This window comes from Pelobates fuscus, chromosome 2 (genome assembly GCF_036172605.1).
Source record: "Pelobates fuscus isolate aPelFus1 chromosome 2, aPelFus1.pri, whole genome shotgun sequence".
In the NCBI taxonomy this organism is placed as follows: Eukaryota; Metazoa; Chordata; class Amphibia; order Anura; family Pelobatidae; genus Pelobates; species Pelobates fuscus.
In genome coordinates this window covers 256,359,433-256,382,087 of record NC_086318.1, presented here as the reverse complement: position 1 = coordinate 256,382,087, position 22,655 = coordinate 256,359,433, and the positions used below count along the sequence as shown (strand labels likewise).

General features: G+C 43.8%; 1 protein-coding gene across 1 annotated transcript in view; it reads left to right on the top strand.

Moving 5' to 3' along the window:
* LOC134586282 (deleted in malignant brain tumors 1 protein-like) overlaps positions 1–22,655 on the top strand; it is a 178,199-nt gene that overhangs the window by 117,686 nt on the left and 37,858 nt on the right. Inside the window, exons 14-16 of the mRNA XM_063441769.1 lie at positions 5,856–6,012; positions 17,171–17,391; positions 18,313–18,627. Coding sequence (XP_063297839.1) covers positions 5,856–6,012; positions 17,171–17,391; positions 18,313–18,627 — 693 coding nt within the window. The remainder of the gene's footprint in view (positions 1–5,855; positions 6,013–17,170; positions 17,392–18,312; positions 18,628–22,655) is intronic.

Genomic DNA, 22,655 nt, shown 5'->3' with positions numbered 1-22,655 from the left:
TACCAGTTCCAGCCAGTCTTGTGTAATCAACGGATGAGGTTCCCCGTCTGGGTTCACCAGGAGGAATGGGAACACTGGTAATAGTAGCGGATGGTCCTGTGATAGAGCTAGTAGGTCCGGGAACCATGCTTGGCTCTTCCATAACGGTGTGATCAGAATCAGAGAGGTCCCCGCTCTGCGTAGGTGGTGGAGGACTCTCGCCAGCATCGAGAAAGGTGGGAATGCGTAAGCTCCTGACTGTGGCCATTGTTGCAGGAACGCATCCACTGCTTCGCTTTGAGGGTCCGGGAGCCAACTGTAATATCTCGGTAGTTGAGTGTTCATCCGTGATGCGAAGAGGTCTATGTGTAGCGGACCTCGTATCTGCCTTATCCTGCGGAAGATGGTGGTGTCCAGGCGCCAGTCGCTGCTGTCTCTCCAGTGTCGAGAGAACCAGTCTGCAGTGAGGTTGTTGACACCCGGTAGATATTCTGCCTTGATCGTGATGTTGCGGGGTAGGCAGAATCGATAGATGTCCCTCGTCGCTTCCGTCAGGGCCCGTGATCTGGCTCCGCCCAGGTGGTTTATGTACTGGACTGCCGAAATGTTGTCCATGCGCAGGAGTATGCAGCAATTGGACATGTTCTTGGCCAAACTCCGGATCGCGAAGGAGCCCGCTATCAACTCCAGGCAGTTGATGTGTAGGAGTTTTTCTTCCTCCGACCATGGCCCTCCGGTGGACGCCTGTGTGCAGTGGGCTCCCCAGCCCCATAGGCTGGCGTCTGACTCCAAGACAAAGTCCGGATTCGGACCGAATATGGCTCTGCCGTTCCAGGCTTCCATGTGCAGGAGCCACCATCTGAGTTCCGTCCGTATTTCTGCTGACACTGGGATCCAGTGGTCGTATGTCTGACCTTGTCTCAAGTGATATGCCTTCGCCCGTTGCATGGCCCGGTAGTGTAGCGGTCCCGGGAAGATCGCTTGTATGGAGGACAATAAAAGGCCTACCATTCGGGCTAGGAGGCGAAGCGGTATTGAGTCTTTTCGAAGTACCCGGCGTATCTCTTTCCGTATTGCCGCAATCTTCGCAGTGGGTAAACGGAGGGTACATGTCCCCGAGTCTATTTCGAATCCCAGGAACTGAACCACCTTGGCAGGTTGTAGAGAAGATTTTTCTCTGTTTATGATGAAGCCCAAAGATTCCAGCAAGAGCACTATGAATCTCGTTTGAGAGTGAAGCCTGGGCGCTGATTCGCAGAAAATCAAAATATCGTCCAGGTATATTAGGCAGCGGATGCCTTTCTCCCTTAGGTAAGCCATTACCGGCTTCATGAGTTTCGTAAAGCACCATGGTGCTGAGCTGAGGCCGAATGGGAGACAGGTGAATTGGTAGGAAAGGTGGTTCCATGTGAAGCGGAGGAAAGGACGGCTGACGCAGGCTATCGGTACCGATAGGTAGGCGTCCTTTAAGTCTAGTCGAGTGAACCAGTCGTGTTGCAATAGTAGGTCTCTTAGAAGGTGAATTCCTTCCATTTTGAAATGCCTGTATGTGACGAAAACGTTCAGTTGCCGTAGGTTGATGACTGGTCTGTAGTCTCCTGTTTTCTTTTGGACTACGAAGATGTTGCTGAAGAAACCCGTATCGTCCGGGGCGACCTCCACCGCCCCTTTGTCGAAGAGGGTTTGAATCTCCTTGTCTATGATTCCTGTGAGTGTTGCCGACGCTCTTATTGGAGGTGGGCGTCGGTCTTGTACCGGGGTGTCTGAGAACTCGATCTCGTAGCCGGTTACCGTATTGAGGATCCAGCTGTCCGAAGATATCTTCTCCCATTCCTGTGAAAAGAGAGACAGTCTGCCTGCAGTCATGTGGGAAAAGAGACAGGGTGTGTCGGGGATGCTCACCTGTATTGAAACGTCCGCGTCCGCGGGTGCGGGTGCCTCTGGAACGGAAAGATCCTCGCTGGAAGTTGGTTCTTGAGGTTGGGAAGAAGGCTTGAGATGACTGGTATCTGGGGCCTGTAGGCCAGAAGCGGCTGGTGGCTCGGCCCCTTTGGCGACCAGCCCTGCCAAAAACTCCACGGTGTGGTGTGGTGGTGCGAAAAACTTGCCTGATGGAGGTCTGAGCCTTATTCAGAGTGGTGAAGATGCTTACATGTTTCTTGAGTTCAGTTATGAAAGAGTCACCGAAAAGTTGACCGTTCGCCAGCGGTCCCATTTCTTTTTTACCCAGCTCCATCAGTTTTGGGTCCATCTTGAGTAATGCAGTTCTGCGGCGTTCTGCGCACATTGCCGCGTTGGTGTTACCCAGCATACAGATGGCCCGTTGCGCCCATTCACGTATAGTGTGGGCATCCAGTGTGGTGCCCTGGGATAGGGCTAAGTCGGCCAAGTATAGCATTTTTGCTAGAGGGCCCAGGATGTCTAAGAGTTTGTCTTGGGATTCCCTAAGGCCCTTCTCTATCCCTTTTCGCGGGTCCCGACCTGCACGGGACATGAACAGGGATACGGTAGTATCAAATTCCGGGGTTAGTGCGATTTTATCTGGTAGTGTGGGTCTTGGGCATTCTGCCCGTAGTCTCGCCCTTACTTCTTTGTCCATTGGCTTTCTCAGCCAGAAATGGACGAACTGAGTCAGGTGTTCTGGCAATCCCCATTCCGTTGATCTTGGATGTCGGATCGTGCGGGGGTCGAACATGGTTGCTCCTTGGGGGTCTATGAAGGTGCCCTCTTCCTGAGGGAATTCCTGTTCAAGGTATGTGTCTTGGTCATAGTCTCTGTCGTTTCCCTGGAGGTCTAGCCATTCCTCGTCTTCCGAGTGTGAATCTCCCGCCTTCCATTCATCCATGATGTCAAGTGATGGTGGGGGGTTGTGATCATCGTCCTCCGAGGACGGAGAATATGGAGGGGAAGTTCCTCTCTTCATTGCCTGGCGGCTCTTCTTCAGCGGTGTTTTTCCTCTCTTTCCTTGGGTGTTCGATATGGTGCCCTTCCGTTGCCGTTTTGTAGCGTGGTAATCTCCGAGAAGGGCATCGTCAGTAAAAACCGTGGGTTGTTCAATAGCCGTGTCCGGTTTTGGGTTCTGCATAAGCAGTTTGTCGATAGCTTTCTCCACGGAGGCGGCTACCGCCGAGTTAATGAGTGCCTGCCAATCTGATGGTGGTAACTGTGGTGAATCACTCATCTTGTGTTGTGTGTTGGGTCTGTCTGTGGAAGACAGGAAAGTGTTAGGAACTGAAATGCGTGGAGTGCCGTATGATACAGTTCATGTATAGAGTCACATATATATGATAGTATGGCAGGGAACGAGCCTGCTGTTATTGAGTCACTAGATTTAATAGCAGGGGTAAGTCTGCTTGTATCGGTTCAGTTAATATATATATATAGCAGGGGATGAGCCTGCTGTCACTTGTTTGAGGCTGTTTGCAGCTAGGCACTTATATATATATATATGTAGCAGGGGATGAGCCTGCTGGCACTATGTCACTTGATTATAGCAGGGGATGAGCCTGCTGGCACTATGTCACTTGATTATAGCAGGGGATGAGCCTGCTGGCACTATGTCACTTGATTATCGCAGGGGATGAGCCTGCTGGCACTGGCACTTATTTAAAACAGATGATGGGTCTGTTTATATAGTGACTCTTTGACTCTTCTGTGTATAACAGGGTATGAGCCTGTTGCACTAGTGACTCTAGATGTAATGCAGGGAATGAGCCTGCTTGAGCTGTGACTTTGAGAAATACAGCAGGGGATGAGCCTGTCTGTACTGTGCCTTTAAAAGTATAGCAGGGGATGAGCCTGCTAAAACTGTGCCTTTAAGATGTACAGCAGGGGATGAGCCTGTCTGTACTGTGCCTTTAAAGTAAAGCAGGGGATGAGCCTGTTTAAACTGTGCCTATAAGATGTACAGCAGGGGATGAGTTTGTCTGTACTGTGCCTTTAAAGGTATAGCAGGGGATGAGCCTGCTTAAGCTGTGTCTGTAAGATATGCAGCAGGGGATGAGCCTGCATGCACTGAGCCTTTAATATGTCTTAGCAAGGGGAAGTCTTAGGGTACTGATACCACAAAATATACACAGTGTAGGTAAACCAAATTGACATATTGACATAAACCTGTGAGGAGAAAGAAGGACGGGTCGTTTGAATCACGACCGTTAGGAGCGCTAATGGCCGTCGTGGGTCTCGCGGAAGCGAGATCCAAGATGGCCGCCGTTCGCGCCAAAATGACAGTGCGGTCCGCGATCGTGATCGCGGTCCGCTGTCAAGCCTCTAAATGCCGCACAAATAAGCGGAATGCCCTTCCAACCCCACACCCACCTCCCAAAGGGTCCCTAAGCGAGCTCCATACCCCAGAAAAAAGCGCGGTCGCGGAAAAAACGCCGCGGGTAGGAGACAGTAAAGGGTGAGAGGAGAGGTAGGGCAGAGGGGGAGAAAAAATAAAGGACTAGTAAAATAAACATATACAAATAAACATTTAGATAATGGAAAACAATGAATATTATCCTAGCAATATGAAATGAATATAAAATAAATAAGCTCTGAAGGTAGTACTCTGACCTGTGCCTTCTGGAAGCAGCAAAGAAAGAGGAATAGACACGCCCACCAAAGACTTATATGCAGGCTATGTTGGCCTAGGATTGGTTAAAGTTTTTTTGATTGATTGACTTGTGCTGCTGGAGGCATAAGTAAAGAAAGTTATGCAAAATAGGAAGCCTCCTGTCATGTAATAAAATTCACAAACTAATATCAGACAATTTCTTCTTAAGTGAACATAAAACATGTATATTTAATCATTTTGTTTTCATTTAATAAAGATGTGTTTATTACGTATACATGCATATACATTTTGACATGCCACCTAAATTTCAGTTGTACTGAATGCATACATATCTAAACTTTATTGATATAGTTTTAAAATATGTATACATATATCAATACTATAAAATTGTAATCTTTTCTTTTTTTTGCAGTATATAGAACAACAACACCAGGTAATGATGTACTTTCTTTTTGGTATCTTTACATGGTGATGATTAGTAAATTTTACTCGTATTGCAGACTAGGTCAGGGGACAACCTTCTTGTAAAGCAGTTCCAAAGTAGTACTTTAACGTATTTTGCTTTTCTAGCTCTACTGTTTTACCCAAGCCCATTGGTTTTGTCTTAAAGGGACACTATAGGCACCTAGACCACTTCATCTTGTTGAAACGTTCTTGGTGCAGTGGTCCAGTTCATTTAACCTTGCAATGTAAAACATTGCAGTTTCTGAGAGCACCACCTCTAGTCTTTCAGAGAGCCACTAGAGACACTTCCTTGTGCGTAACACAGTTTAACTCCATGAAACAACACTGGACTTCCTCACGCTTTCCTTGAGTCCAACCAGCAGCTTGAAAGCCCCTATAGCAAAGCATTACTCGGAGAAATCCTAATGTTTTCTGGTCTATAATTTAAAGTGAACACAAGTCACAGTTTAGTTACGAGACAACTCAATAGAAATTATTGGGTATAGTTATTATCCCAGGGGTGTATATACCAATTCTCTAACTGTGTAAAACTAACAAGGAAATTTCAATTTGTAGGTGGAATTACAACTGACTTGATGTAGAATTTTTTTTATTCTCTATAATTTCCACATTATCCAGTTTTCTGAATAATCCTCTTTAGACTTTAACTTTGCTATTTTTGGATCATTTTATTATTTTGGCAGTAGCATTTGTACTTTGCTTTATGTAGATTGTCAAAATAGTTTAAGTTTAAATATAATTTCATAATTATTTGACATATATATTTCTTAAATTTTTGCAACTCCATACTTCATATAAGATGTGTATTTTAACTAATATTTAATCAAAGCATTTATGAGTTATTTTTTTCCAGTTCCCAGTAACATTAGCTGTGGAGGGCTCCTAATCCAACATTCTGGTGTCATAACTAGTCCTTTATACCCAAACAACTATCCTCCAAATGCAAGATGCACATGGGACATCAGGACCAACCCGGGATACATTGTGAAGCTGGCTTTTCAAACATTCAAGTGAGTTCATTTCAAACATCTGTGGGGATGGTGTCTCTAGACATTACTTTTTTTTTGCTTATTATTGCACTATATTACTGTGTAGACACTTCTATGGCAACCTTTCAATTTATTACTTTTCAGTTAACTCACTAATTGTCCTATAACTCAAACTCTCATTCAATTCAGTATAGCATGACAAAACTGAAGCCATCCTGAGTGACATGAGCATTAGCATTATGTGTCTGCTGCAGAGCTATTTGTTCTGGTGCCTGTGGTTCAATGGGGAGGAGGGCCCCGAGGGAGAGGGGGCCCTATTAACCCTATAGTGCCAGGAAAACAGGTTTGAGGATCTCTTTAATTGTTACAGTCCATTCAGCAAGAGCCAAGTGCAATGATAGCCTATCCCAGATGATAACTTCTTCATGTTCACACCATGCTCAGCTAGGTTGTAGATGGAGTATAATATCAGTTGTAATTCATCAACATCAGAGTTACCTATATCAAATTACCATTAATATGGTAACTAGTTCATGGTTAACAACCATGAACTAAACATAGACATGCACACATAAAACACATACTTTATATATACCACTCATTTAAAAAAAATGTAGTAATCTTCTGTAATTTTTATGTTTTGTGAGAGGCATTTAATACATGTGTGACACATTTTGAAAGGAATTCCCCTTGTAGACCTATACACTACATTAACTGTATGCAAACGTGTACGGAAAAGGGTTTTTATAATTGCCTTTATGTCAAAGTTCATGTGCTTGGGGCACATCTCCCAACATTGGGATGGTGGTGGACAGGTCTTTTCTTTTACAGTTGAACTTCCTCTACCAGGAATGGATACTGCATCTAGCTCAGAAGACTAAAACTTTAGTGTATAGGTGGACCTCTAACCATTCAGTAACCCAAGGAAGAGGACGGTTATAATGAAGAGATAAAGCTTCCTTAAAGAAATGCATGTTTAAGGATTTTTTTAAGGACTAAAAGGGACAGGGAGAGTCAAATGGATTTCAGAAGTGCATTCCATAACAAGGGGGCAGCCCTGGCAAAGTCCTGCAGGCAAGAGTCTGGGGTGCGAATTCAAGAAAGGCACAGTAATATTTCATCCACGGAAAGAAGAGGCCAGGCTGGAACATATCTTCTTCTAACAAGAGTGGAGATATCAGCAGGGGAACAATTGTCTTTGCAGAAAAAACTTTCTCTAGAGAGATTTACTACACACTCTACAGGAGCTGCAGCTATCTCTTGGGTCTTCATCATGAAACCTCTCTAGAACAGATCTGTAGGAGCAGCAACCTGACTGTTCTTTCAAACATTTTCTCAGTTTTATCATTTTTTTTTTCCAATTTGACAATTTTTATTGGTTTTTAAGAATTAGTTCACAGTGGTCATATTTCCATCGGATCGTACAATTGCATTTCATACAGTCTTTTGTACAGTATTCAATACATTTGGTGTTATGCCTCAGGTATACAATAGGTTACAAATTCTTTAACATCTATGCAACTTGTGGAGTATATGGTATCCTTGGCACATTGTCTGTTCCTGTACTCTGGCTCATGTGTGCATCAGTCATTTGAACTGATTGGCGTTGGGTATGTGAACAAACAGATTAACATATTAACTATATACATTGTGGGTTGCCTTGTGGGATCTTTTTGTGCGTGCGAGCACCTGATTTTGTAGGCCTGAAGACTCGTGTGTCGGTGTGGTGTTACAGGTGTAAACGTGATCCAGTCTTGCGTGCGTTCGCCTCCCCCCAGGTTCCCACCTCTCTTCCCTGTACCTGGGATTTAGGCAGGTAGTGTAGCTTTTTTGTCACCTGTGCGTGGTGTAACATAGGTGTTCCATTGTGCTCTGGCCTCAGCGTGGACTGGCCGTGCCCGTGATTGGAGCATGGTCATTGTTTCATAGTCCAGGTTTGTTGAAACCTGTTTGATCAAGAGATGCTGCAGAGGCGTCTCTGTTGATTTCCACGCTCTAGCAATAAGCGTGTTGGCTGCGATCAATATGTGGAAGAGCAGTATAGAGTTTGGTTTGGTGTATGTATTTAATGTCATAAAAAGTAGGCACAATTCAGGTGTGAGCGATATATGTTGGTGCAGTGCTTCTGAGAGTACCTCTCCCACCATCTTCCAGTATGTTTTGATTTTAGTGCATGACCACCATATGTGGTACATAGAGCCCCTATCTTTTTGGCACCTCCAGCACTGATCATTGGTTCCCGGGTATATCCGCGCTAGCCTGGTCGGAACCATGTACCAACGGTATTGCAGTTTCCGCATGAGCTCCAGGTGTGAGGCACAATTGGACCTGCCTCTATGTGCTGTAAATGCCTGTTTCCAGGCAGTCTTGTCGAAGGTGCAGCCTATGTCCATCTGCCACTCGTGTACATGTGTGTCTACGGTGTCTCCCCCCTGGTTATTTAGTAGGTTGTAGGTCATTGCAAGTATTTTTCGGGGGGTGCGGTGAGAAAGGCAGGCTAGCTCAAATTGAGTCAGCTGTTGTGCGGAGGTGTCCATGTCAGTGTCGGTTAACATGGATTTCACCTGGAGGTAGGAGAATATTAGTCTGGAGGGTAATTGAAATGTGCTCTGTAGGTCGGGGAATTGCGCTAGTTGATTGTTTACGTATAGGTGTCTCACGTATGTGCATCCCCCCGACATCCACTGGCGATGGTCGAATGAGGGGTTGGCTATATGCATGCTGTGCAGGGGGGCAGCCAGGGACCAGTGTTTTCGAGAGCATAGAGTTCCCCTGTGTGCGTCCCATATTTTAAGTAAGAGGTCCGTGGGGGGCAGCTTCTCTGGCAACTCCGGTCTCAATCGCCGTGGCACCCAGAAGAGGCGATTTAACGGGATCTTGGCAGTCCAGGTGGACTCAATGTCTACCCATTGTGGTTGGTTTTCTGTCGCGTGTGAGGTGATCATTGTAGCAAGCAAAGCTGCTTTGTAGTAGAGTCGTATGTTTGGCATGCCCAGTCCCCCCCTATCTATGTGTTTGTGTAGGGTTGATGATGCTACTCTAATTTTGCGGTGTCCCCAGATAAATTTGGTAAACATCCTCTGTAGGGTGTCAATATAAGATTTGGGAAGCGCTATTTGTAAGGTCCGCAGTAAATATTGGAGCTTAGGTAGGAGGGTCATTTTAATGGCCGCTATTCTGCCCAGCCAGGAGAGGAACTTCCCCTCCCATGATTTTAATGTGGCCGACAATTTTTCAGCTAGTGTTCCATAATTGCTGTGGAACAGTGCATCAGGGTTTTTGGTGATAGTGAGTCCTAGGAAGGTAACATTATCTGTCCTCCAATCTAACGTATATGCAGTCTGTAGTGTTGTCAAGATGTCTCTGGGTATACCCACTCCTAACGCTTGGGTTTTAGTCGCGTTAAGTTTATAGTAGGACTGTTTTCCATATGTGGCCACCTCTTCTAGGAGGTTCGGTAGTGATGTCTGGGGTTGGGTCAAAGTCAATAAGATATCATCAGCAAATAAATTGGCTTTGTATTCTTTATTCCCAACGCGGACCCCGTGAATATCTGAGTTATTCCTAATTCTGGTTACTAGTGGTTCCAGCGCCACAACGTATAGCAAGGGAGATAGTGGACAGCCCTGGCGCGTCCCATTGGAGATGGTAAACGGGTCGGACACGAAGCCCGCGTTTAGTACTTGTGCTGAGGGCGAACTATATAGGGCCCTGACCACTGATGTAAATTCTGTCGGGAAGCCGAACTTAGAGAGTACCCTCTCCAGAAAGGTCCAATGCAAACGGTCAAAGGCCTTTTCTGCGTCAAGGGAGAGTATCAGGCCGCCCCGATCGTCCCGTCTTAAGCTGTGCAGGAGATCTAGGACTTTGCGTGTGTTGTCTGTGCCCTGTCTGCCAGCTACAAATCCCACCTGATCATTGTGTATGATGTGGGGGAGGATGTCACTCATCCTCCTCGCGTATATTTTGGCGAACAGCTTTGCGTCTGTGTTTAAGAGCGAAATTGGTCTAAAGTTTTGGGGATGTGTGGGGGTTTTTCCCGGTTTTGGTAATGTGACAATGTGGGCAGCTAATATCTCCCTTCCAAGTAATTCGGAGTTGACTGCTTCTGTGAAAGCTTGAACTAGGTGTGGTGTTAGTGTTGTTTGGAATGTTTTGTAATAAAAATTGTCGAAGCCGTCCGGGCCAGGTGATTTCCCTGTTGGTAGAGCTCTAATAGCCTCTTCCACCTCTTTATCTGTGATGGGGTTGGACAGAGTAGTTTGTTGGGCTAGCGATAGTCGGGGTAGTTGGATTGTGTCTAGATAGGTGTTGATGCTGTCTGTCAGCGGTTGATGGGTGTTAGTGTCTTTGTTGAGGTTGTATAGGTCTGCATAATACCTGGCGAACTCATTGCTGATTTCCCGAGGCATCATACATTTTTCCCCGTTTGGTTTGAGGAGGTATGCTATTTTTTGTTTGACTTGTTGGTCCCTGAGCCTGGTGGCCAAGAGCTTGCTTGCCTTATTACCTTGCGTGTAATTTGTGGCTTTTAATTTTGTAAGGTAAAAGTTTGTACGTTCCAGTGCATGTTGATGAACCCTCCTGGTGAGGGACACGATCTTGTCTCTCAGCTCAGTGCTGGGTGTGAGTTGGTTTTGTGTGTTTAGGTGGCACAGCTCTTGCTGCCATATTCGCAGTTGGGTTTGCGATTGTTTTTTCAAGTAGGACGCCCTCCTAATGAGCAGTCCTCTGATCACCGGCTTATGTGCGACCCATCGGGTGCTGGGGGAAATATCTGGGGTGTTGTTGTCCTCGAAGTAGTGCTGAAGGGCCGTGTCTAATTCTGTTTTGAATTGTGTGTTTTGTAATAGGGACGTGTTTAAGCGCCACGGACTACGGTGTTTAAAATCGTAGAGGTCTTTAAGATCTAGGGTGAGGGGTGCATGGTCAGACCATGTGATGTCTCCTATGTCACACTTAATAATTTGGTTGAGGAAGTTACCCTGCAAGAGGAACCCATCTATCCTGGAGTAGGAGTTATGTACCGGTGAAAAGAAGGTGTAGGATTTTTCTGTGGTATGTGTCAGCCTCCATGCATCATAATAGTGATGTAGCATGAGGAGCTTTTGTATCGCCTTGCTTTGTCGTTTTAGGGTGTGATATCTAGCGCTATGGGGTGAGAGAGTGGTATCCATCTGGGGGTTCAAGACGTGGTTGAAATCCCCACAGATGATTGTTATTCCCTGCTGTATTGCTGACACTTTGTGCAGTATCTTGTGCAGAAAGTTCCGTTGGTTTGTGTTGGGTGCATACAGGTTTACAATTGTGTACAGGACGTCATTAATGTGGCCTACGATTATAACATACCGTCCGTTGGAGTCAATGTCTTGTGTGACCAGTGAAAAGGATACTGCTGCACTAAACAGTACGGTGGCGCCTTTCGATTTTGTCGGGGAAGTGGCGTGGAATTGATGTGGATATGTGGTTGTCAGTATCTTCGGGTGGTCGCCTGTGCGGAAGTGCGTTTCTTGCAGACACGCTACATCCGCTCCCTGAGACTTCAGCTCCTTAGCAAGTGCATGTCGTTTGTGAGGGACATTAAGTCCTTTTACATTCAGAGAGCAAAATCTCATGGGGGGTCATCTTTCAGAATGTATGGTAATGTTATGTGTGGCTTATCTATGGTGGGGTCCGCTGCCCATCCCAGCTCAGTCCAGCTAGGCAGCGGGGTCCCCTCAGGTTGTTCAGATGGTACTCGCAGTGTGGCATATATCCCAGATGGGTAAGTAGCGTTGTGATGTGTGTGGTCAGCTCGTGTGTGAACATCCGCTGCTAAGGGGCTACCCACATAGCCCACAAACAATAAACAACGGTAATAAACATAACATTGTGGCTTATATACATTTTGCAGTAGTTGGTTGTCAATGAGAGCATAGTCACAATTAAAACAATAATAACAATATAAACTTAACTGAAACAGTACTAGTGCCAATATGATGGCTTGGCTCTGCGCAGCAGTGCCGTGGGGGATGAAGCTTATGGCTTCAACAGGAGACAGGCGCTCCGCCGCGCCGGCCCATTTTGGATAAGCTTAGTGAACATATTTATGTGACCCATTAGTGCAAATGAGGAGGGGGGAGGAAGGGGGGTGGTGGGTGGGGGAAGTGCCCTATGGCCAATATACAGTGATGAAATATGCAGTCTGTTGCGAATTCTTACAAAGTATATTCCAGTCTCCGTGACTGTGTTGGTATTTCTTTTACTTTTATTTATATATCTTTTTATTTTATTTATTTATTTATTATAATTTTTTTTTTTTTTTTTTTTTTTTTTTTTTTAAATGAGGAAGAGCAACATGTGAGCCCAGGTATAGGGGCTTCTAGAGTGTAAGGTAGGAGGGGTGTGGGGGAACCTAGGATGGCTGTGCAATTGTCCCTTTATGTGTGTATGGGTTACCGCTTGTTTTTCCTCCACTCTGGGGACAGTCTCCGCATCTCCGGTGGTCTTTTGTGCGTGGTGGGAACTGTTATGCCCCATTCTCTCAACAGGTTGCTGCCCTCTTCTGGTGTGGAGATGGTGAAGTTTTTCCCCCCACGATGTACCAGCAGTTTAACAGGGAATCCCCACCGGTAGGCGATGTGTTGTTCTCGGAGTTGCGCTGTGATGTCTTGGTAGTCCCTCCGGCGTTTCAGCGTTGCTGGGGAGATGTCCGCAAATATCTGGATGCCGTGAAATTTATCCGGCAGGGCTCTGTTTGCTCTGCTGCCCCTTAGTATGATTTCCTTTGCATGGAAATAGTGCATACGCACCAGTATGTCCCTGGGGCTGTCCGGTGGTAAGAACCTCGGCCGTGCTGTTCTGTGGGCTCGGTCCATCAGCAGGACATCGGAAGGTAAGTCAGGGGCCAGACTTCTGAGCAGTTCCGCTATATAGGTTGGAAGGTCCGTCGCCCCAACCGTTTCTTTCACGCCCCGGAGCCTCAGGTTGTTACGCCTGGCTCTGTCTTCCATGTCGGCAAGCTTATTTTCGTATGATTCCATGCGTGCAGCGAGATCATCCACCGTGTGTGTCAGGGTATTGTGGGCTTCGGCATGGTCCGCCATTTTATCCTCCATAGCGGAGGTTCTCGCGCCCAAATCTTGGAGGTCTTTCCTGAGGTCTCCGATGGACGTTTGTAGGGTGGTGAGGATTTTGTGGGACATGGTATCCAGCATGCCTTGTATCAGGTCTTTAGTGAGCTGGGGCTCAGGATGTGGCGACCCGCGGGCCTGCTCTTCTTCCTCCTCTGCGCCATCTTGGCTATGTTCCAGGGGCTGGATAGTTTTCCCCTGGTGTGCTTTGGAGGTGAAGAAGTTCGCCTTTTCTTGCTTCTCGGTGGCTCTCTTGCTTTTTGCCTGGGACATGATGGTATTTTCGGATGGTATGGGTCACAATTGTGGTTATGTGGGCCTTTTGACGGCGGAGCTAGTGCTACATGCGACCGTTCTCCATGGGTGTCAGGACACGCCCCCCTCAGTTTTATCATTTTGATGTTTTTGCATTACTTAATGCAGCTTTTGTCAGCAAGTTGCTTCTAGCAATTGCTCCAGTCTAAGTGACACACACATGTCCCTCTCTGCTGTTTTGGGAACTATATATTGGGTATGGTTTAGCAGAGCCTTAGTCCTGGCAAGGAATTTCCTCCGCTGGATCGCCAAGAGTAAAATCAGGAACAAGTAAATAGCCCACCTCCTCCCCAGCAACTGGACAACACACAGTTCTAGGAGTTCAACTAACTTTATTTCTGCCACACAGCTTGTATGCTTTGCCCCTACCATGAAGTTTCCAAGTCAAGAGTACAAGGTTTTCTTTCCCAAGAGCCTTTGTGTTTGAGAGATAACTGAGCTCCAATTAGGATAATTAAATTATCTCTCAAATACAAAAAATACATGAAAACAGTACAGGAACTCCACAAAATTCATATTCATGAATAGCCCCGATCTGAGCGCTTTTGGAATATGTTGTGCACTGAGATGGCAAGTGTTCTTTTAGAAATATAACAGAGTATTTTAGGTTTCAATAGTAATTGTTGAAATAAATTAGATCCTACTTTTGGGAAAAAAATATATCATAGTCCTTTAGATCCTGGCAGTAACTGAATTAAATTAGGAAGTTATAATCAGCTGAGGAGTAGCTGAATCCTAGAGGGCAGACAGGTATGAACCAATTATTAATCCCAGTAACTGGAGAACATATCTTGCTTTCTTTGGATAATGAGAATGGAAGTCCCTTCCAGAATAATGTGGATTATGGTTCCCTGTAGTGTATGGAGGAATTCATTGGTGAAGTCTGTTCCTAATTGAGGAGTGAAGAAGTCAGTGTAGTCAGGATCAAGCCAGAGAGATTTGGTACACAGGTAATCATAAGAAGGAATGCTCTCAGCAGTTAGCAACACAGTAGCAAGTATCAAAGTGACAAATTGTTTGAGCACCTGAGATCATCTGCAGCTTCCTTTTATCACAGGAATTGATGACATCAGAAACATAGGTGGGGCCTGATCGATAATTAATGATGGTGGAAATCATGGCAGGTTAACAGCCAGGGGAGTTCAGTGTTCACTGGGGCATAACAAGGGACCACACACCAGTCTTTCGGGAGACAAACAAGGGGGTATGGATAACCGAACATAAGGGAATGGAGTCTGCTACATATGGTTCCACCAAATGGTCTTTAGTTCTACTGAATGAGATCACCTATTCCAGTCTATGCCAATCTGAACTGCTGACTGGCTGTAAATTAACAATTGGTGTCACTCACAATTCTGTTCATTGGGCATTGTTGTGACATTGAAGGGAGCTATATGTGGCAGTTGAGGGTTCAGTGAGCAGTGTTTGATGTTGAAAGTTACTGTGCAGTTTTTTGACATATCAATAAAACATTTAGTGGTGTCCGTGTTAATGCTAGTGAAGGGAGATCTTTATGCCAGTTCTGTTAATTAAGAGTGTGTAGCAGAAGGGGTTATATGCACTGATTATAGTGTAAGATTTCATGGAGCGGTATTTAAATTGGATTATTTGCAGTGAGAATTGTATGAATGATGCAGTGAGCAGTGTGTGCAATAGTAACTAAATGACCTCCATTTGTCTAAATATACATAGGGATTAAGGACAGGGGCGTATTAGCCGCGAGGCAAACAAGGCATTTGCCTTGGGCGGCATTTTCCAGGGGGCGGCAAAAAACGCCGCCCCCAAATGCCCAAGGCAAATGTCTTGTTAGCCTTGCGGCTAACAGACATGCTGGGCTGGTTGCTGGGCGGCCGGCGAGGGAGCTCTTCCCCTGAGCTCTCTGCTCAGCTCCCTCGCGCGCCGCCCGCAGAGTGAGACTGGGAGCCGGAATATGACGTCATATTCCGGCTCCGCCTCCCAGCCTCACTCTGCGGGCGGCGCGCGAGGGAGCTGAGCAGAGAGCTCAGGGGAAGAGCTCCCTCACCGGCCGCCCAGCCTGCCCGCCAGTGCCGTCCTGCAGCCACTGGACCACCAGGGAATGGGAGAACCCCCCCACCCCCAGCATTCCCAAAGGTAGGGGGAGGGGGGAGTAAAAAAAAAAAAAAAAATGTGTTAATGTGAGTGTGTGTGTGTGTGTGTGTCTCTGACTGTGTGTGTCTGTTAGTGAGTGTGTGTGTGTGTGTGTGTCTGTTAGTGTGTGTGTGTTAGTATATGTGTGTCTGTGACTGTGTGTGTCTGTGACTGTGTGTGTCTGTGACTGTGTGTGTTAGTGTGTGTGTGTCTGTTAGTGTGTGTGTCTGACTGTGTGTCCGACAGTGTGTGTCTGTTAGTGTGTGTGTCTGTTAGTGTGTGTCCGACTGTGTGTGTTTGTTAGTGTGTGTGTCTCACTGTGTGTGTCTGTTAGTGTGTGTCCGACTGTGTGTGTTTGTTAGTGTGTGTGTCAGACTGTGTGTGTTTGTTAGTGTGTGTGTCTCACTGTGTGTGTCTGTTAGTGTGTGTGTGTCCGACTGTGTGTGTTTGTTAGTGTGTGTGTCTGACTGTGTGTGTTTGTTAGTGTGTGTGTGTTTGTTAGTGTGTGTGTCCGACTGTGTGTGTTTGTTAGTGTGTGTGTCTCACTGTGTGTGTCTGTTAGTGTGTGTGTCCGACTGTGTGTGTGTGTTAGTGTGTGTCCGACTGTGTGTGTCCGACTGTGTGTGTCTGTTAGCTAGTGTATGCGTATCTGTCAGTGAATGTGTGTGTATTTAGAAGGCGGGGCAGGGGGGAAGGGTTGGGGGGGGTGGCGCGCGCGCCGGGGGGGGGGGGTGTCTAAGTTTTGTCCTGCCTAGGGCAGCACAAAACCAAGATACACCACTGATTAAGGAGAGAGCGCAGATAACTTTTTTTTTCCTTTGGTTTTTACTATATATTGGGGCTGATGTGTACTGTAGTCGTTGCTGCCGCCCAGGAGTGATATGAGTGAGCGCAGGACTTATCTTTTTGTATTTGTATTCACTTTGTGTATCACACAGCTTTGTTACAATGTTGCCGCCCATCCCATGTGTTCCCAATTAAGGGTTAATAAGTATATAGGGGTGTATATAAAAAATACCCCTCTCTGTCTCATTAGAGATATATTTGCCAGAAGCTCAAGGAAGCAGGGTGAAGGGTCCGTGTAGGACCCGCTTAGGGGGGTCTGCCTTGTTGGCAGGCGAGCATTCCCTCCAGTGGCCATTGGAGTAACATTTGTCTAAATATACATAGGGATTAAGGAGAGAGTGCAGGTAACTTTATTTTTTCTTTCAATAGCGACTGGTGATATGCTTTTTAAAATATGTTTCAGTGAATGGTCCCCTATGTAATGTGGATAGTACAGGGCTTTGGTCGGTGAGTAGTGATTGACAAAGAACAGTGCTTCACAGTGAATATCCCCATTATGAGCAATGTATGAACCAGTGAATGGTTTTATGTATTCAAGATTATCCTCTTTGTAAGATCAAAAGTAAGCAACAATTTACATAAAATAATATGATACAGTAACTGCTGGTTTCACAAATTAATTTAAAATAAGATGTATTAGAATGCAAGCTTTATATTCAAATTTAAATTTGTGGTGTAATGCCCCTGTCTTGTTTGTTTCTAGACCTGTATATGCCTGCAATTCAGGCTGCTGAACCACATCTATTTTTAGTCTACAGAAGCTACACATAATGTATGTATTTTCTTTTTACTAACAGTGTGGAGAGTGGTGGAAGTAACAGTTTCTGTCCCTATGACTGGGTAGCAATTTATGACGGAATTCCTGAACATTCATCTCTGCTTGGAAAATTTTGTGGCTCTGGGAACTATACTTTCTACTCATCCTCTAACATCATCGGTGTAGAGTTCAGAAGTGATTCTATTATTCAGCTGAGTGGATTCCAGGCAGTGTTTACATCAATCACCTCAAATTCATCAGGTAAGATGTTTTACGGTGCTTTATTTTTTTTTTATTTTATATGTGATTTAAAGAACCACTTAAGTCAACTCAATCAAGTTGTCTGGGCGTCTTGGTAGTCTTAACCCTTTAATATAAAATCTTGCCATTTTTATAAAAAAACAGTTTTAGTGGTTGTCATCCTAAGGGAAACCCCGTTCTTCAATCAAATGCCTTAATCAATGTAAAGTCAGTTTTAGTGGCCAGCATTAAATGGGAAAGCTTTAGTGGTTTATCTCCAATTTCTATTTGTTTTTGCCTGGTGTTATTATTTCTTGGTTTCAACAATTAATTTGTTAAGAAACATAAAATTGTTAAAAAATATACATTTATTCTCTATATTACCTCTACCCAGAAAAATTGAAAAAGACATTGAAGTTAATATGTCAGTCAGTAATATCAACATAATACTATGTAAGGTCCAAAAAGTCCTTCATTTAATTAACGGTAAAGAAGAGTTTACATGTTTAACCCTTTCACTACCAAAAAACGGTGTGCAAAAAAAAAACAGCTCCAGCATTTAACCTTTTTTACGGGTGCTGGAAGAAAAAAAAAATAGATGTATATTTAATTTCATTTAAATAGTTTATTTAATATAATTGCATTTATTCAAATTCATACTGCTTAGTAAATCTTACGGGTCTACATAAGCATCCTACGTTTGTAATATACTTAAATATAGCATACCCGGCATGTAACAAGCTTAATACAGGATACGTTTTCTTTTTACACATGTTAGAAGCGCAGAAAACTTTCGAGTTTTGTCTTTTTTTTTTTCTTTGCATGAAATTTGTGTTGTGTGAGAATCTAAATACACTGGTAACAGTTTAAGAAGGAACCATGACATGATAGTTTGCTGAAATCTAGCTGTTATATTGATTTATGTATGCATTTGTATTTTAGGAAACTATCCAATGCGTCTTGTCGGTGGCATGGATCAATGTGCAGGACGTGTTGAAATATACTATCAAAATGCCTGGGGAACAGTATGTGATGATGGCTGGAACATTAGAAATGCTGATATTGTATGCAGGCAACTGAACTGTGGATCCGCAGTTTCAGCTCTAAGTAATGCCTATTTTGGACCAGGTTCAGGACGCATATTATTGGATGATGTTATATGTAATGGGACTGAGCAATATCTTTGGGAGTGCCCTCACCGTGGATGGGGAAATCATGATTGTAGTGCCAGTGAAGATGCTGGAGTCATTTGCTCAGGTACACAAATTGCTTTTGTGATTTATGTATTTTTTTCTTAAAGAATATAAATCCCTTAATTATTTAGTTTTTCCCAATATTTTGAATATTTGTGACTAAGGCAGGTGGGCAATATCAATAATAAGCAGATCCATTTATGAAAGGAATGAGTCCATGTACACAGTGGGTAAAATACAGAATTCCTTTATTTATTTATTTTAACAGCTTTGTAAATGTACCCCCAAAGAAATTATGCACATAATTTATTTTGAATTTTTTTATTTCTGGGTATATGAAATCTAGTATCTGCAGCTACAGTAAAACCACTACTTCTAGTTTCCCATCTGTGCTTGGGAATAATTAATCAGGGAGCTGTTGTCCAATCACAGACACACTCTACACAAGTGCCTGCCTTAGAATTTAGAAACTACCAGGAAGAAATTCCTCCCAGCTGTCTAATTGACAGACAAGAATTGTTTTAGTGTTCATTCATAAAACTAATGATTTCTATTGAAATAAGCATTTTTATAAAATCAAACAGAATACAGACTCTGCATACTTAAAGCACTTCTGCAAGCCATGTTGATTATGTGTTTGGATTGTTCCTTTAAACCAGGGGTAGGCAACCTTCGGCAGTCCAGATGTTGTGGACTATATCCCCCATAATGCTCTTACACCCATAATGCTAGCAAAGCATCATGGGAGGTGTAGTCCAAAACATCTGGAGTGCCGAAGGTTGCCTATGCCTGCTTTAAACTATGTATTGTGGAAATTTAAGCATTGTGAAATGTAGGCCAAAAAAAGCATTTTTTCCCCCAATTGTGTATGCATATACATATTCTATAAAATGTCAATGTAAATGCTTTTTCATTAATGGGTGGAAGTTCTCCATTTATGAAAGTAAGACAATTTTGGTTTATGTGTGGACATATAAACAACAAGGTGACCATATAGACCCCATTGTGGGGTCTCTACAAGCCTTATGACCAAGTTTGTCAATATCATATACTTTCTTATCACTTACTAGTACAGCAAAATAATTATTTATAATCATTTTAATTAACAAAAACAAATAAAAACTGTAGACGATAATTGGCCCTTTTTGTGTTGAAGGAATACTCCAGACTTATGTGTCTGGAGTCTGGAATTTTTTTCAAAGTTCATAAAAGTGCTGGGGGCAGTAACAACTCATTGGCTGTAGATTTTTTTTCCATTAGCTTGACAGAGTTAACAGAAGTGACAGGCATGCTGGGCCTGTCTTACCACTTCTCAATGAGCTGTACTACAGCTTACTAGGAAGCATTTACAATTGTGTGTATGCGTACATTCGCAACACCGGCACAGAAGCTTCTCAATGAGAAGCCTCTGATTGTTATATTCAGTCTGTGCCTATACTTGTCAAGAGACAAATTGAAATCTGTTGGAGCCAGAGTTAATGCTCTCAAAAAGTGATTTGCTAAGCTAAGGCATCTTATAGTAAAAACCAAAGAAAAGAAAAACGTTACCTGCGCTTTCTCCTTAATCCCTATGTATATTTAGACAAATGGAGGTCATTTAGTTGCTCCAATGGCCATTGGAGGGAATGCCCGCCTGCCAACGGCAAGGCAGACCCCCCTAAGCGGGTCCTAACACTGACCCTTCAGCCTGCTTCCTTGAGCTTCTGGCAAAGATATCTCTAATGAGATAGAAAGGGGTATTTTTTATATACACCCCTATACTTATTAACCCTTAATAGGGAACACATGGGATGGGTAGCAGCATTGTAACCAGGCTGTGTGATACAAAGTAAATACAAATTCCAAAAAGAGAAGTCCTGCGCTTATAAGGCATCTTATAGCCTTGTGCTTAAAATACATTTCCTGAAAGGAACACACTAAGCATCATAACCACTAAAGCACACTGTAGTGATTATAGCGACATGAATGCATATGTAAGTAGTCAAACCATAATCTTAGGAGCTTTCTTATTTCTCCTGAGCTAAACCCTGCAGTGCAGGCCAGTTCATTGGCTCTGAGTGTCAGCTAATCACTACCAGCCAATGAGATAAGCCTTGCACTGCCAAAATTAGCTCAAAGAGCTTACAGCTCCATTAAAGACAGGCAGCAGCATACAGCAGACCTCAGGCTTGCTGTAGTTGTTATGGTGATTCACGTTTCTTTAAAATAATCACCAAGAAACATAAAGATAAGAATTGTTAAGTAAGTAAATAAAATAAAGTTTCTCTGCATAAACTGTCCTGTTAGAAAGGCCCTGATGGTATGCGAAGCATAGAATAAAAAGAAACAACGTCAAGGTTTGGATAATCGAATTGTCAAAGTAAGTATGTACTCCATACAAACAGTGCCTAAAACTATGTTGATCAAGAGAGGGAAAAAAGGACAGTAGAGTATTACTGGACTTTAGAATGGTCACGCATAACACATTTTTAGCAGGTGAAAAATCAAAGCAATTCCAGAAAACACAGGATTAATAAGCCAAGCAGAATCAAGGGCACTTTACACTAACAATCAGTGCCATGGTCAAGGATTACAGAAATCAGAGTAGTCAAAATACACAGAACCAAGTGAAACCAGAAAACACACTAAATACAAGAACACACTTTGAGACCACAACAGAGCAAGCAAGTGAGGCCAGAAAAAGGGCTTATATAGTCCCGGGTAAGTACTCATTGGCTGTGTCACGAGGATACATGACTAGGCCACCCACTTATGATGTAGCTATATGAGGGCATATATAAGATTTGGAGCACAGCGTTCCATATCAGAGATGCAGGAACAATGCCTGACATCTTTGTACACACTGTCAAGTGTGCAAGTACTGACATTGGTGCCTGGAGGGAGTAAAAGGCATTGCCATTAGGGTTACGTGGACTCCAAGCCCCTAGTTACCCCACCAACCCCCAATTAAAGGCTGTCCTATTGTCCACCCAACACCCCCAACCAATGTGGGTGTGCCCACTTCCCTCTCATTATTAGGGTGAGGGCAGGTAGGTATGGTTAATTTAATTTGTGGGGGTGGCAAAGGGTTTATGGATATCTATCCACTGGGTGGATGATGAGTAGTACTAGTTGCCCTGACTTTGGGATGTGGGCATTGGCATGTCCACATGACTATGGCATTAATACCCCCACCGGAAGCCCATGATCGTCATTAAAAATAGGTTCTACTCAAATATTTCTACTGGTATATGTGAGTAACAGTGTAAAGCAGTGGTACTGTGCACATGCATGATATACCCCCATGTAATACTGGGCATCTCAAGTAGAATTTCAATTGTAGGAGTACAATGGAACAATTAATCCGACTATAATCACCCCCTAGCAACACCACCTAATTCTGAATTACCTCTGAACTTCCTTTGAGCATCCTCTCCAGATGTCTACTTAAACCCAATGAAAATACTACTCATGGTATGCCTGTTATAAGGAATGAGAAACTGCCAACAAGTTACTCAGATTAAGTGAAACATACAAACCAAGTGATCCCAATGCACATTTCTATGTAGATTGATCCACCTTCATCAGAGACGAAGCTTGCCTCTCTAATCTGAGTTTTGAACTCAAAATGCTCTACTTCTAAAATGGTCAGCCAGTAAGAGCATATAGTCAGTTAGTCTACATGATCTCCCCTACTTCACTGTCTGAACAAAAGCAGGGAAGACCAGAGAGACTAAATTATATACGTTGTCAAACATTGTGTAAGTCTAGGTACATGGTATATACCTAATGGATCCTTTCATATACTAAAGTTAGGGATGTGTTTTTTTTTTCATTATTTTACATAATCATTTAAAAAAAATCAATTTCCATTCAAAACTGTGTTTTTTTCCACTCTTACCTATGAATAGGCGCTCATTTTTAGCTTGGGACATGTAAGGAGAATATTTTGGGACTGGTGCACATCATTTTTAGCAGATAATGTTCTTAATTCCACTGTACATTTTAAATTGTAAAGTCTAGTAATGTATGCATGCCTCTGTTGTTTAGTTAAAGGAACACTTCAAACACTATAACTACTACAGTGTGCTATAGTAGTTATGGTGGCCTGAT